The 15,965-nt window shown below is 46.9% G+C and overlaps 1 protein-coding gene across 1 annotated transcript; it reads right to left on the bottom strand.

The window, feature by feature from the left end:
• Positions 1–144: 144 nt before the first annotated feature.
• On the bottom strand, positions 145–15,601 carry ADCY9 (adenylate cyclase 9; the record flags this gene model as incomplete). The annotated part of the gene is made up of 10 exons (XM_083372695.1): positions 145–5,625; positions 6,368–6,409; positions 6,725–6,873; positions 7,688–7,847; positions 8,154–8,362; positions 9,631–9,733; positions 9,944–10,161; positions 11,184–11,288; positions 12,430–12,599; positions 14,008–15,601. The coding sequence occupies 10 exons, from the start codon at positions 15,599–15,601 to the stop codon at positions 4,446–4,448; spliced, it is 3,930 nt and encodes a 1,309-aa protein (XP_083228821.1). The 3' UTR covers positions 145–4,445.
• Between the last annotated feature and the right edge of the window lie 364 nt (positions 15,602–15,965).

Here is a 15,965-nt window from a genome sequence, read left to right as displayed (position 1 = left end):
TGGTGTATGAACAAACAAGTGATCCTGCATATCCAATACAGAAAAGAGTTTAATAGAGAATTGATTACATTGCCTAAATAACAAGGAAAGGTTTCTATTGTTCATCCCCATTCATCTTGCAGCATTTCACCTTTGCTGTCAGATGTCAGCCAGGCCTATTCTCAGGGCTATTTACAGCTCCCACATCTGGCAACCACTCTCTTCCCCCCCCCCCTTTCCAGCAGTCAGTTAACCCCTGACACTTCTGGGCCAGCCAAGCAAAGGAATGGCTTGAGAGGAGTCATGGCCACGCCAAAGAACTGATTTTAAAAGCCAGCTCAATTGCTCAGGAGCCTTCCCTCGGAAAGCCTGGTTCAAGGGAAGCCGAACAGCACATGAGCCCTGGTGCGTTCATACGGCAGTCCTGACCCAGCACATGTGAGCCCCATGTGTCCTGCAAACCAGCTGAGGATTAGCTGATAAATTATATCGTGTTTACCCAAGATGTTGGCCTGAGCACACCACACTAGGCACATGGTTTAAGCAGACACATTTCAAGGCAATGAAGGGGCTTCAAGTGTCATTGCTCTTTCCCTAAATATTTCAGCACATGAGGCAACAGTGACAAAGGATCCATTTCTGTGCACAGTGAGGGCAGACAAGGGTATTGCACAGCCCAGACTTAGACAAAGGCAGAGGAGATGCATCGCCTATTTCCCAGGACAAAATGCATCTGCCGTGGCCTATTGCTGAGAACAGCCCGAAAAACTCCTAAACCAGCCATCAATCATAACATGTTCCTGTCCGAATTAAGATGATCTTGTTTCTGAGAACTAAGAGGGCAGATACTCACACCTTGCTGCTATGTGGATCAGCGCAGAAGGGGCAGCAGCAGTGAAGAACCAACGTACATTTGGGCAGCCCTCAAATTCTCCAGTGCTCGGGAGCTTCTCACAGAGGTCAGTAGTTCCATGGCCTCTTCTAGAAGTATTGTTTTTGCAAAATAGGAACAGCGCCCCACTGGCACCATTGTGATGCCTGCATACTACAGAACTAGCAGATGCTCTAGGAAATGCAAGGTATGGAGAAAAAGGCAGAATTATTATTCCTGTCAGGATTTACTAGGGAGAAAACCAGAAAGTCCCAGAAGAAAGGCAAGGAGGAAACTGCCTGCTGTGGAAGTCAAAAGCAAAGACTTTGATCAAAATCAAGAGATTATAGTCAGCAGAAGAGGATGCAAACTTGATCCACTCCTTAACAGGTCCTCACTTCCTTGATTTGACTGAATCTAGCTTCAGTTAAGTGCCAAGAATTTGAATAAAACTCCACTTTCAGCAAAGCAAGGCAGAGCTCCTTCCCGGCCCTCTTCTGTACAAGTCTCCTGTTTCTCTTCCACGTCAGGCCCGACATCTCCTTACGCCTCTTCACAGGAGAGCCCAAGCTGAGGAGTTTCTTCACAAAAAGGCCCCAGGAGCTCAGGACCTTGCCATCCCACAGATCCCTCCTACCCTTCAGGGATTTGCTGCTTGTTAGCCCCCCAGTGCACCTATCGGCCTGCAATTTCCACTTATATTGTCAAGTTCTCTCATCTTAGAATATTCCAAAATACAGGACACTGTGCACAGTACTGGAGCAGTACTATTTACATGTGCATTTAATAAAGCACTTACCCAAAATTTCTGAACTACCATGATGGACCCACAACCTGTCCTTTTTTCAGAATTTTTGTTGCTGTTTTGCTGTGTTTGAAATGCTCAACAATTATTCCATTTTTCCCAAAGAACCCTTCTTTCCATCTAGTTATCTGTGGATAGTGGCAACATGAACATCTTTTAGAATAAAAACTGTTTGTGGAAGCCTGTTTAACCTCTCTTCTGGACCATTCTGACAGAGAAAGGACTGGAAAATCCCACTAACCTCGGTTGAACCCGTTATTTGGTCACACCAAGAAACCCTTTCTGGGATCCAAGATGGCTTAGGCCAGCCAGCTACCCTGTTTGCCTTGGGGAACCCATGGATGAAAGCTTCAAGGTAGCAAGCTGCATTCTTCAAGCGCAGGCTGTGCTGAATTTACTTTTCAGGTTACTTTGCTGACTGAACACTACAGATCTTAGCACCATAAAATGGTCAAGGTCTTTCCCTCTCCAAGACCATCGGTCTCCAGAACTGAAGTAAGTAAAATAAAGACTCGGAACTTTTTGCACTTTTGACACAGGAAAGAGCTACGCTTAGCAGCAATCTAGGCAGTGCTACTGCTCTTCTCTGAAAAAGCTGGATGTAACTCTGCCGGTCCCTTCTGGCAGGAAACCCAAGGCAATCAACAATCTACTCCATACTAAGAGCAGAACCCAGGAAAAAATCAAAGTACTGTAGCTGGTTTAGCACTGCTGGTTATTTTTGATCCTTAAGCAAAATGCCACCACTCAAAAAAGTTCTTTCTAGCAACTGCCTGCCTGCTGAGGCTTGTGGCATTAAGCGCAATCCACTTAGCATATGGAAAACAACAGTTCAAACAGAAACTAGAATTCAAAGGGTGACCTCAGATTATTCATTTATAGGAAATATAAATAGACACCGACTTTTTTGGAAGCTCAACTGGAAGGGAGGCAAGAAGATGCATCCAAATGAGTGCAGCCTACTCCTACAACCTATCACATATATTGTTGGTAATTCCCAATCCTGATGTTTAGCAATGTAACCACAGTACGCTAGACAGGAAAAAAAGGATGCCTTTGTAATTGCGCTTTGCAAAGCACAGCCCTGTTTTCCTCCCTGAAAAGCGTGGAGGACAGCCTGCGTTGCTGCGCCTTCAGCCCATGCTGGAAAAGAAGCTTGCACATTGTAGTGCTGTTTGGCACAGCTATGGTGATACATCGAAAGAAAGAATGGAGTACAGAAAAGCTCCTTTGGGGCCATAAATTCTAGGGATACATTCAATAATTGGCGGGGGGGACTTATACTCTAGTTTTAACAGTCACCTGACCAACAAAAAGAGGGAACAGTGCCATCTTTAGACTTCATGAATTCTGGTGGTGAAAAAGTACCAAAGGATAATTCTACTTTTAAAGTTGTCCACGTTTGTCTAACGGTAACCCTTAAAGCATTTTGATTTTCAGGTTTTCTGAGCTTGGGAAAAAGTAGATAAGTCCCTATTCATTTTTGCATATTAATATTACAGATTTATGATTGGATTTCTTTTCTTTAGTTGGGGCAATATTTCACTAGAGTGTACTGGAATCAAAACATCGTGCCAAATAAAAGAGTGTATCATTTCCTCAGCAAAAGGCTACACGGCTGAGGGCTTATGTTATTCCCACTTGTTTTGACATCTTGTGACACACAGTGAGCAAGATGTCTATGGAGATTGTCAGTCATCCAGGTCATAGTTATCCCAAAGGTGATTTTTCACGAGGCAACTGGATTCCCTTGTTTTTCTTTGAAGACACTTTGCTTCTCATCAAAGAAGCTTCTTCAGCTCATGAAACTTCTTGGATGAGAAGCGAAACATCTTCAAAGAAAAACAAGAAAGTCCAGTTGCCTCGTGAAAAAGCATCTTTGGGACAAAGAGCAAGAGCCATGACTCAAATACTGCATGAGTTAATCCAGATCCCATTGGATGCATTATCATTCTCTTTGGGGCCGATTCTGCTAAGGGACAGCCTGGCTTCTGCATGAAGACAAGTAAGCTGACATGGGATTAGGCCAGCAGGGCCCCGAAAGCAAAAAATAAAGTGGGGTAGGCCCAAGTCATTTCCCACCCCCTATATTGGCAATGGTAAAATGAGGAACCACCAGAGGCAAAATTGGTGGCACCAGCACATCCAACCGACTGGTACACTACCCTTCTGATCTGCTGGGAAACGGCAAGCGCAGGGTGTCAGAAAGCACAATGGCACTTTAATCTGACTTTGGTAAACAGCTCAGCTGCTTCTTTAGTAAGTGCTGAACTCCCAATGAAATCTTACTGTTCCTCCCTGTTCCAAGACGATCATTCCTTCTGGCCCCCGGTATCTCCCTTGACCAGCTCTTAGTGTCCATCACAGAAGGTAGGCAAACATGCAATTATCTGTGTTTACATATAAAATGTGAGCGCTGATGACACTCACACACCTACTTATTCACTCTGCTTGGAGGTGCAAAGGAAGCTGTTGATGAGAAATAGAAATGAAGTAACCACAGCTTGTCCTCTGAATGTGTTCCAATCCCCAATCTATACCGCTTCTCCTCAGTCCAGAGAGGAGCCCAGCAGTCTCTCTGAAGGCACTTGATGTCTCCTCTCGGGGGAAAAAACACAAACATTTCAAGGGGGTTGAAAAGGGCCAGAGCCTGGCATGGCTATGATTCTCTCTAATTCAGGTGCTGCCCAAAGAAAGAGGGGAAACAACTGAGCTAGGCTCTGCCGCTTCCTGTCATCCCCTCCGTGCAAGAGAGCGCTCAGATTTCTCACAGAGAAGAATCGATGGGCATCACACACTCCGGGAGCTGTTCAGTTTGGTCAGTTCGCTGGCTTCCTCCGGCCTGGCCTCCTCACAGTCACCCTTCTCACCAGCTGCACCAAACTGAGGGCGACTGTCTAATTTAACCAATTCTTTGGGAAACTTCTTGAAGCGGGGAAGCAAATCTTTGAGCTCCAGGTCGGGGGGCAACTTATCCAAGTTCTGTACAGAAGGCACCAAGTTGGTGATCTCATCAGTTGGAGATCGCCCGATGCTGCCATCTACTTGAACCCGAATGTCCGGAGAGATAGACAACTGATGGTGGGGCACCACCCCACTGTCTATGCATTTGGGATAGAGGAAAGTCTTCATTTGGCCTTTGCCCTTCACGTTGACTGTCCCACGGTAATCAAAGTCATAGCCCATTTTGTGAAGAATGCGGTAACTCTCCTCGCTCACCTGGATCCGGCACTCGACTCCCGTGGTGTCCATCCTGCTTGCTATATTCACAGTGTCTCCCCAGATGTCGTACAAGAGCTTGGTGGTGCCAATGACCCCGGCTGTTAGGGGGCCATGGTTAAAGCCAATCCTCAGCTTAAAATTGAACCACAGCATGTTATTGTTAAAGTCATCAACCACTCGCATCATTTCTTTGGCAAATTCAAAAAGCGTCTGCAGATGGGCATGGGGGTTACTGCTGTCCTGGCACTGGGAAGCATTCAGCCCAGAGGCAGCCATGTAGGTGGCCCCAATGGTTTTTATTTTCTCAATGCTGCTGTAATTAGGCTTGCTCAACAGCTCATCAAAATCGCCAATCAGTTCATTCAGGACGCGGTAACATTCCTTGCCTCCTTCGTAATTCTCCTCGTAGAACTCGCTGAAGTTCACAATGCTGGCAAAGATCACCCCCCCACTGTCGTGGTTTTTGGAATAACTTTGGGACACTTTCAGCTGCTCGGCCACATGGTAGGGAATTATGTTCCGCAGGAGCCAGTCTGCCTGGTCCCTCATGCTTTGAATCTTGATACGGTGAAGGTCAGCTTCCACATCTCCATGATAATGGAGACGGTAACTCACCTCAAACTCCCGATTTAAGAACCAAACTAAGACAAGGAGAAGGAAGAGGCCCAAAACCACTTCCAGGCCAATCATATCTGCCGGCCTACTGAAGTCTTCCGACGCAGACCTGTTGCAGGCATTCTCTATGAAGCTGGGGGTGGGGGAGGAACAAAACAAAAAAGAGAATGCGTACTTTAAAGGTAACTTCAGATCATTCTGCTTGGGATCTCAAACAGGTGCTGTTGATCTTTATAATCACCTAGTTTTTACGTGAACATGTATCAGCATTTAAAGGCTCAGTGTGTTGGCACAGAGGGTACATGTGAAGTTGGGGTGTGCTAAAATGTGGCCTTTGCTCTGAGCAAGTGGCCTATGGCAGAGGACAGGCAGCTCGATGCAACATTTTTTCCCAAGTCAAATTCCAAAGAGAATTTCCTTAAATCAAATGAGTGATGTACGCATTGTAAGAACACCTAATTTTGATACGTATCTTGATACAAATAGAAACTGTCCAACAGCTCAAATCATTACAGCGTCTCTCTTAGCAGTTAACAGAAGAGACACATCTGGCCACACAACACTGCAAGTGAGAGACTTTTCAATATGTAGGCATGACAGCTTAACAGCACCTGGCTTTATAATGTTACAGCTCTATAAAAATATTATGCTTGGAAATAATCCATCTCACTGTTTCAGAACTTAGCTGCACTTCACAGAAAGGAAACCAGTGGTTCACAGTCCAAATTTTAGCCTCTTCAAAATCTTTTTCCTTTTGGCCACAACTTCTATTCCGACTCTCAGCTGGCGAATAGAGCACTTTGGATTCTTAGAGAACGTAAGCCAAAGGCTGGAGGCTGAGAAACAATCAAGCCCAATAGCTTTTTAAAACATACCTTAAATTCCTCGGTGAAACAAGATTTGACTCCTCCAAGAAGCTGCAACAGAAACGTAACAGTCTCACATTACCAGCAAACCAAGTCTGGACCAAAACAAGGAAAACTACATTGCACCAACCGTAGTCACAAATTAGGACTTCTTCTCTCACTAATTTGCTAATCCCTGTGATGCATGCGCACACTAGTCCCCTTCACACTTTTTCTTTCATTGCTTAGCCACACTCCTAGGCAAAACTGGCAAAAATTGTGGCACTTGTCTTGAAGCAAGCAGACTTCATTCCAGCAGCCTGGGACCTTTCCTGGATACGGCAGCCTGCTCTTCGTCAGAATTGTGATGGATTTGCCGTGGCTCACCTGTCGGAACACCAGGACACGTGCAGGAGGAGGAGGAGGACCCCTCCCACAAGGGTAGCCAAAGAGGATCTCAACCAGGAGCTGAGCTGGCAAAAGTTACAGTACTGGACTATTGTGATGAGAACTGCAGAACACATAAACATGGTGGACTGCAACAAAAGAAACACCAGTCAGAACAATGGAGCAAATCAGAGCAAAGAAGTTGCACCTTTCCTCAAAAAATCCCAAAGTTAAAATAAGTGATGAGCTTAGAGCAGCTGTGGAATCTTTAATAGTCCGTGGATTTAATTAAAGTCATATTTTAAAGCCTATCTCCTTCTATGCCTGGTGGAAAATGCCTAGTTTTGCTATGATTTGGGGGAGGGGGGGAGAAGGAGAAACGCGATGGCTCTGCCATGAAGATTCCTAAAGTGGCCAGACCTCAAGCTGAATGATCAACCTAATCCAGGGAAAACTTCACTAAAGGCAGGATATCTGAATCAGAATCCACTGGCTTCTTACCGTGTTTCCCCCAAAGTAAGACCTATCTGGCCGGCCCGCTTCTTCTCCACCTGAGAATGGAGCTCGGGCCTGCATTTCACCATCAGAGGCCTTTCCAGAAGGCCTGTGCAGCCGAGACACGGTAAATAGAAGAAGAAGTCCAGGGAATTGCAGTAGACCAAATTTGGGCTTGGGTGGCAGATAAACTGCCATCTGTCACGCCTTCTCCCCCCTGCTCTGGGCTCCTAGCACTGGCAGCAAAGCTCTGAGAAGCGGAGCCCTTAGGACTAGGCTAGTTGACTAGGATGGGCAAAGGGAGCCACTGCCCTTCCAACTACCAGTTTCCACTCCTGGAAAAGAAGTTTCTGCCTGTGATTTGGCACTCAGAGCCAAAGATTCCAATGACCAAAAGTAGGGTAAAAGACCCCTCCCTCGCGCTTTCTCACTCGGAAGCTTGCCCACCAAGAGTTGAGGCCAACTTACATAGAGGTTAGTTCCAAACTCGGAGGTGAAGTGTGAGAAGACCGCAAGAGCAGGCAGGGAGATCAAAACGGCCCCGATGAAGTGTCTGGGCAGCCACCCGGCAATCACTTCCAAGAGTCGCTTAGTGCAGACCATCATATCCTCCAGAAAAAAAGCCATCCTGGAAACCACAGACACGGCCGTTGAGGTTTCCCTGCCCTCGATCTCAGGAGAACCCCTCTCTCCCGCAAGTGACATCAGAGCCTCCCCCTCTTCCAAAATTAGGACAACCCCTCTTTCTCCCGGGCATGAAAGACAATTGGTGACCCTGGAAGGAATCCCAAGGGAGGCTCCTGGGCATCCACAGCCAGCTCCAGTTTTTCTACAAGGGCAGGGGTCTGCTGGGCGGGGGCATTTGCTGTCACCCATACCGAACAAGGGAGCCCTAATATTGAGGGAGGAAGGACAAGCGCAGCATTTGGCTCACCTGATTGAGATGGTAAGCGAGACCACCTCGAGCAGGACAGCCACTACTGCCACAGCCACAGCTGCAGGAGGGGGAGGAGAGGCCACCACCCCGTATTTCAGGAAGCAAGCGATGGAGAGGATGAGGAAGACAGTGGCGGAGAGGCACACGTCCAGGAGGGAACTGAAGGTAGCACTGGCGAAGGTCTTCACAGGGACTCTTCTAACCACCTGTGGAGAGCGAGGTCGAACTTACCTGGCCACACATGGGCTTCTTCAGAACCCAACACCAAGCAGGGAAATCAAAAGTCACCCAACTCTATACTTTTCAATTTGATTTCAGAATCTGATCCAGAGATGACCTCCATTCTTTACAAAGGTTCTCTGCAGCACTCTACTTTAAGAAAAAGATTACTAAAACACAGCAGCAATTTTCAGAATCAGTTCTCTAAAAGGCTACCAGAAAGAAAACAATCAGCAAAAGTGAGTACAACAAAACAAATTTAGTTTCTTAGAGGAAATTATTCTCAAAACCACTTTAGGAGAAATCAGACCCTCATAACCTCTCTGTGATACAAGGTTATTATAAACGTCATGGATTATTCCTTAGGATAGCTGAGGGATATTTCTGTTATAAGAGAGACCTTCCATCTATCTTTTAACTATCTTTGTATGCAAATAGTGCACATTTGCCCACTCTATACGGAATGATAGGTCTTTTTAGTGCATATAGACACGCAAAAGAAGTGATACAGGACTAAAGTTTAAAGCAGTCGCAACAAGGGCTGTTTCCAGGACAATGGTCTGTAAAGTAAACTATCAATAAAAAACATTCTTGCGGAAGTTTGCAAATCTGAACCCAAATTTATATGTGAAGTCTTCCATTTGCACACAAGAGACCCTAAGTTAATAACAGCACTAGCTATTTAGTGGCCTGAAGGGTAGGGTTTCTCCTGCAGAAGCAGATGATATAATACTGGAATAAAAACAAATACTTTATCAGATACTTTGCCAGAATTTCATATACCTATTTAAATAAAAGCAGTAAAACGCAAGAAAAAAGTTTTATTTATTAATCTATACGGTTCAAGTAGAAAGAGCATGCATGTTTACACATAAAAGCAAGCTCTTTAAATTTAGCATCAAGCCAACGTATCTATCCAGATAGTTATTACATGTTCCTGCTTGGAGACTCTAGACAGGAGCCTGGTTGCTACGCTGCAGATGCTGCAATTTCAGTTTCCCTTTCAAAGACATCCCTTCACCAATGGCAAAAGCAGAGACAAAACACACTTGAACCCCAAATCAAAAGTAACTGCCAAACTGCTAACCAAGCTTTTTTTTTTAGAGGGAATGTCAGTGTAAAAAACAAACAGCATAATAATTACTGATCTCTCCCCAGTCAACATGAACAGTTAAAATAAACATAAAATGTTTTGACATTTTGTTACTGTGTTCCTTAGATACATGCACACAGATCCACATACACAAAACCTTACCTCTTCTTGGTAGCTGCTCCGGTAGGCCATCTCCAAATCATGATCAAGGAAGTTCAGGCTCAACTTGTTAATGGGTGGCTTAAAAAAATAGTCTTTCATCAAGCTGAGGAAAAGATTCATTTTAGGAAAGTTTATTCTCCAACAAAGAAACAATGATTACCCATCTTCCATTGACAGGCATTTCTAATTATTAGTCCATCCTTAATTGGGCTTCGGTGGGCCGTGGAGGGCTCCCTCTCCCCCAATCTGCTGAACCTTTGCAGAGCCCCCCATGCAGAGCAAAGGTCCAAGCAATGAGAATGCTTTGCCTCACCTGTCTTCTTTAATAACATCAACAAAGTGAGCATCTGTTTTTTCTCTGATATTTTTGAACCGCAATGGCAGAAGAGCTGAGTGATCCAAGCTTGCCCCAACCCATCTTCCTTTCTCTTGCAACATTTCATAAAGAGATGTTTGGCTGTTGCTCAGTTTCTCCTCTTGCGGGGGACTTAGAAGCCCATTCCGAGACTTTGGGCTACCTCCCCCAGGACTCTGATTGAGACAAGAAGAAAAATTAAAGTGGTTTATGATTAAGTCAGAGAGAATTCAGATCATACTTGTCTGTTTCTACAAGTATATTGGGGTAGAAAAATCATCTCAAAGATTTTGTTTTTGAATGTATAAAACAGCACTTGCAAGATTTAAAGAAGAAAAGAAACATAAGGGCAATAAATTATTAAAGAAACAAACCTGATTAAATTAACAAAAGCAGAAAGATTTGTATCATGTCATGAATCATTTTATTATCACCATGTCTAATCCCAAAGGTGGCTTCAAATGAGATACACATTTTTTAACAAGCGTAATTGGAACACCCTCGTGTCCACTTTCAGAACGGGAAGGAACTGTCAGGCGCCTGTCACTCCTGAGCAAATAGAAGTCTGAAGTCAGGTTTCCCCAGCTCTTTATGCTCAGAAAACCTCAAACAATGTTTAGAAAGGGAAAAGGTTAACATTTCTTTAAAAGCTATAGAAAATGCATTTTAAACTAAAATTAAATAAAGTACGATTTATCTTTTCTGGGTTTCAGGCTAAAAAAATTAGGAACCTAAAAAGAGCCATATTACCAGAGGCTGAAATTCCAACTCTTAAAAAAAAAGAATTGTTAGGATGCCTGTTCATCACTGAAAAATTAAAACAAAAGGCGACACTAATCTAGTTGATGGGAAAGCAAAAGAAAGTGCACTATAAGCAACCCAACTTACAAAGTAGCAAAGGGATTAGATTTGAAAAAGTATCCAAGTGTACATCACGGTGCTCTTTAAATCACCCTAGGTCTAATTTCGTACATGCCAGTCCTGAGAAGAAGGAAAGGGTCTGCCACTGGGACCATCTGCCCTTGAGGACGCCAGGGCCAGAAGGCCGCCTGTCCTGCGGTTTTACCTGCACCCTCTGTTTCAAAGGCTACCAAAATCTGAGTCTGCCTGGTCCCGTGACTGACCTGCCTCAGCTTCTGCTCTGTGGATGAATGGAGGAGGAGGAGGAGGAGGAGGAGGAGGCTTGAGAGTAAGTTACCTTTGTGCTGGTCTTGTGGTCCTCCTGGCATCCGTTCTGAATGGCTCCTTCCTCTGCACTCATAGCACAGCCAGAAGAAAATGTAACACTGCACGAATGGCAGATCTGCAACCACAAAGAAACACACTATAGGATGAATTCCTCTTTTCGTCCCTGGCCTGCCTGTACTGTGGGTATCTGTATGCTCTTCAGAATGGCACATATTTTGTGCAACTCCTGGGACGCTATCAAGGCCAGGGGTCCCCAAGCCCCGCTCCATGGATCGGGACCAGTCCGCATCATGCCAGAAACCAGTCCGCACAAATAAGCGAAGCCCCATCTGCAGGATGCAGGCAGCACACGAAACCACACACCCCGTCTGCAGAAAAAACTCTCTCCGTGGAATTGACTCTTGGTATCCAAAAGGTTGGGGGCCTCTGATCTAGGCTGCTTGGGACATTTTTCCCACCTTAAATGTTTCAGAACAAAATGAAATGGATTTGGGCACGGAAGGAAGTCATTATATATATATAAAGTATTTGTCAAGGTTTTTTTTAATACACCTTGCTAATTAACTCTTTCTTTCCTGTTTTTGCCTAACCCAAGGCTATCCACAGGATATAGTCAACTTATGACAGCTCATTATTTGTGTAAATTATTCAAATTGCTAATAAAGAATTAGGGAGAATATATATATATATATATATATATATATATATATATATATATATATATATATATATATATATATATATATATATATATATATATATATATATATATATATATTAGAAAAGCAAATACTTGCGTTTTTGGAACAAACACTCTTATACACCCTTTACAAAAGCAGACCCATCCCAACAGCTATGGCCTTTTTTCTTAGTCGCATTGAATGATTTTGTGCCACTCACTCTACCAAAGCCAGCAACCCTGATCCTTGCCCCTTTATGCCAACTGATTGCTGGCTTTCTCGGAAGTGCTTAGAGCAGCATTTTCCAGCTCTGTACTAGGCACCGTTCATTCCTCCTGCAGTCAACAGTGCGAAAGCTCCTAGGCTGTGTGAGATTTAAAGCAAGCCCCTCGCAGCCAATTCATAATCTAGACCTTCTCATCTTATGACTTCCACAGCAAAAAATAAAGCAATTTATGATTTGCCTTCTTAGAGGATCAGTAACTGTAAATATAAGTTTCCAAGCTCAGGTAGGTTGTTAAAACAGGTTTCTAAACATTAATCCACAGAAATGTACAGAATTTGCATTTGTCAAACCTTATTTTTTTCTAAGTACTTGAATGCTTTTGTTAAATCATCCACATTCTCTGAAGCTCCCTGTGGCTTGTTCCCGTCTCCTGCTTCTAGACCTGGGAGGAGGAGCATCTCCGAGCAGCTGCAGTGGCTCTCCTTCTTTTTCAAGCCAGAAATCAAGTATGTTTTCAAACCTACAGGAAAACTATAGTTAAAATATCCGCTATTATTCCTCTACTATACGCTTCCCCCCAACTTATCTGTAGAGTTCCTTTCTGCAAGAAGCTGTTTACTACGGCTGGCTATCGTACACCCCTTGCCAAAAGTTGCTAAAAAGTGGATTTGGCTGTTCAAATGTCTCATTTGTCCTTTGGAAACAGCCAAATCCACTTTTTAGCAACAAAGCTGCATTTTATAAATTGCTTGGCTAGCTATTAGTAATTTGTTTTTCATTGGCTATTTTTCTATTATCTTCTTTAAAAAAATAGGATTGTGAAATATAACCCAGCAGCGTTTTAAAATTCTTAAATATTGTATATGTTTTGGTTTTATTTAAGAGCACTCTGTTTCATTGTCACTGTGAATTTTAACTTCCAAAAGGCTTTTGGTATCAAATGAAGACCTGGGAACGACTTTGTGTCATCTGCAAACTGATGAGCATCCCTTTCATCCTCTCATCTGGGTCATTTCTGCAGACACTGAAGAGCACTGCGTGCTTCCCTCCACACAGAAGTAGTTCCGTAAGGATTACATGCTGAGTGCGCTCAGCCAGCCAACTCCAAACCCATCTGGTAATGGCACAGCGTGTCCCACGCTGTTCTATCTCATCAAGTAGTAGGCTGCCTTACACTCTGTCAAATGCTTTGCTGAAATCTAAATATACCACATCCACAACATTTGCACAACCTGAAGACAGACTGGTTTTTGTGTACTTTACAGGATCTTTTACTCCAGTCCCACCCACTACTCATTTATCTCACATTTATCTGCGCTTTTCTTTTATTTAAGATCCTATTATTAATCCTGGTCAATGACCGTAATAAAAATTGATACTAAACTGCTAGAAGTCAGTATATGATCATCAGAATAAAAATTCTGCTGACCATATACCACATCTAGCAGTTTACGACACTCATAGAATCATAAAAACTATCCCCCAAAAAGCTGGCATCAAAAGCAACTTTTTTCCTTGCTCAACAATCTTACGGAAGAGCTCAGTCTTAACTGCCCTTCAGAATACTGTAGTGCTTTTCCTTACAAAGTGATAATTTATTTTTACGAAACATGTGACTTACCTTCATAGCAATAAAGGTATATTGTTATTATAAAAGTGTGCATGGTAAAGTGGCATGAGTGACATATCACAAACTATGAAATAATCAGTTGGTTAAAATTCCAACTGGAAACCAAAAGACATTGCAACTACAAAGCACACCTCCCTCATCTTTAGTATCTCTTCAAAGAACCAGGAAGGGCAGAAGCACCACGTTTAACTGGCAGGTCTCATGTAAAACATGAAATTGGTCCAAATCTGCTCAGAGAAGGAAAAGGCTAACTTCCAAAGCAAATCAACTCATTCACAGGCAAAAATGAGAGAAATACCTTTCAGCTGATCTGCTACCACGCTCTGGCCCACACGCTCCATCACCTTTCCATCCTCCATTTCGTAGCGATCATCCAAGTATTTTGCAGTAGCCTCTGAAATATGGACCTTCCCAGCAACGCCCAGTTGTTCCATTAAATTGGCCAAATTGACATCATTGGACCAGACGTCAAACTTAAACCTCCTCATTCCCAGAATGCCACAAAGGACCGTCCCGGTGTGTACGCCAACCCTCATATTCACCATCTCTTTCTTCTCTTGGCAAAACTGCTCAATGGCTTTGATCATGCCCAAGCCCATCTCAATGCAGCAGTAAGCGTGATCTGCTCGGGGCTCGGGACACCCCGCCACACAGTAGTAGCAATCCCCCAAGGTGCTTATTTTCTCGCACTTGGTGTCCTCGCAGAGGCGATCAAAGCGCCCAAAGAGGTCGTTCAAAAGGCCCACCAGGGCGTGCGCAGATTTGTTGGCACTCATTTTGGTAAAGCCTACGATATCGGCAAACAAAATACTGACTTGTTCTATCTGCTGCATCTTGAAGGGGCGAAACACGATGGGGGTCTTCTGAATGGACGGTTTCTTCTTCCTACTTTTGGGGCTGGAGGCGGAGTGGCGCTTGACGGAGGAGTTCTCGCTCTCGTCGTCCCCCTGCTTCATCAGATCGTCGGCGATGATCCTGGGCATGACCGAGTGGATCATTCGCTCCTTCAGGGCCTTCTCCACCTCCAGGTCCTTCCCGTGCATGATGGACTGCCCCACCTTGAGGAAAGTGCTCCGAGACCGCACCTCCGACATGATGAAGAGGTGCACGCCGGTGGCGTGGACGCAGAGGTGCAGCAGGGCCTTGCCCAGCAGCTCCCAGGGGGCCAGCCGCCGGCCCGGCGGGGGCGCGAAGCAGCGCTCGTCGCGGAAGCCGTAGCCCAGCGCCTCGAAGAGCACCGAGCCGCCCAGCCCCAGCAGCAGGCTCAGGTAGAGCGGCAGGTGCGGCACGGCGTAGAGCAGCAGCAGCGCCTCCACGCACAGCGAGAAGCTGCCCACCGGCGACAGGCAGGGCGGGGGGGCCGCGCCGCTCCCGGGCGCCGCCGGCAGCTGCGTGGCCAGCGGCAGGGCCAGCACCAGCAGCGCCAGCGCCAGCGCCGAGCCGGCCGGGTGGCGGCCGTAGGCGCGCGTGAAGGTGAAGAGCAGCGCGGCCAGGCAGGCGCCCAGCAAGGCCAGCGCGCCCCCCGCCGCCGCCGCCCCGCCGCGCCCCCAGCCCAGGTAGGCGCCCCAGAGCAGCGCCGCCGCGCCCAGGTAGGAGAGCGCGTAGCGGAGCCGGCGCCGCGTCTGCGGGAAGCGGCGCTCGCGGCAGGCCTGCTCCAGGTTGCTCGAGTCGAAGCGCGGGTCCCACCAACGCGGCGAGGCGCGCTCGAAGAGCCGCGGCGCCCGCCCGGCCCCCAGCCCCAGCCCCAGCCCCGGGCCCAGCGCCGCCCCCGCCCGCCGCCCCCGCCGCCCCGCCGCCGCCCGCAGGCGCACCGCCGCGCGCCCCCCGGGACCCCCGCCCAGGCGCACCTCGGTACTGCGCGGCGGGGGCGGCGAGGAGCCGGCCGCCGCCATGGCCACGCCCGCCTGGGCTCTCCCGGCGCCGCTCAGCCCAGCCCGCCGCCCCCGCCGCCTCCCAGGCCCGCGCTCCCGCTGCTCCCGCCGGGCCGCGCCGGGCTCCGCCGCATGGCGCCGCGCCGGAGCCCCCCCGCCCGGCCGCCTTCCCCGCCTGCCTGGAGACGCCTGGCCAGCCGCGTCGGAGGAGGGGGAGGGGCGGCGGCGGCGGCGAGGCTCCTGTCAGCGGCGCGCGCGACGAGGGGCGCCTGCGCGCGGCGCGGGAGACGTCCGGGGGCGCGATCTGCGCAGGCGCAGCGGGGGCGCAGGCGCAGCTCTTCCCCCGCCCTCGCCCGCCCGGCCGATCCCCCCCCCCCCGAAGGGA

The sequence above is a fragment of the Vipera ursinii genome (genome assembly GCF_947247035.1).
Source record: "Vipera ursinii genome assembly, chromosome: 13".
NCBI classification, from domain to species: Eukaryota; Metazoa; Chordata; class Lepidosauria; order Squamata; family Viperidae; genus Vipera; species Vipera ursinii.
The sequence above is the reverse complement of the archived record's forward strand: the minus strand, read 5'-3'. Positions and strand labels throughout refer to the sequence as shown.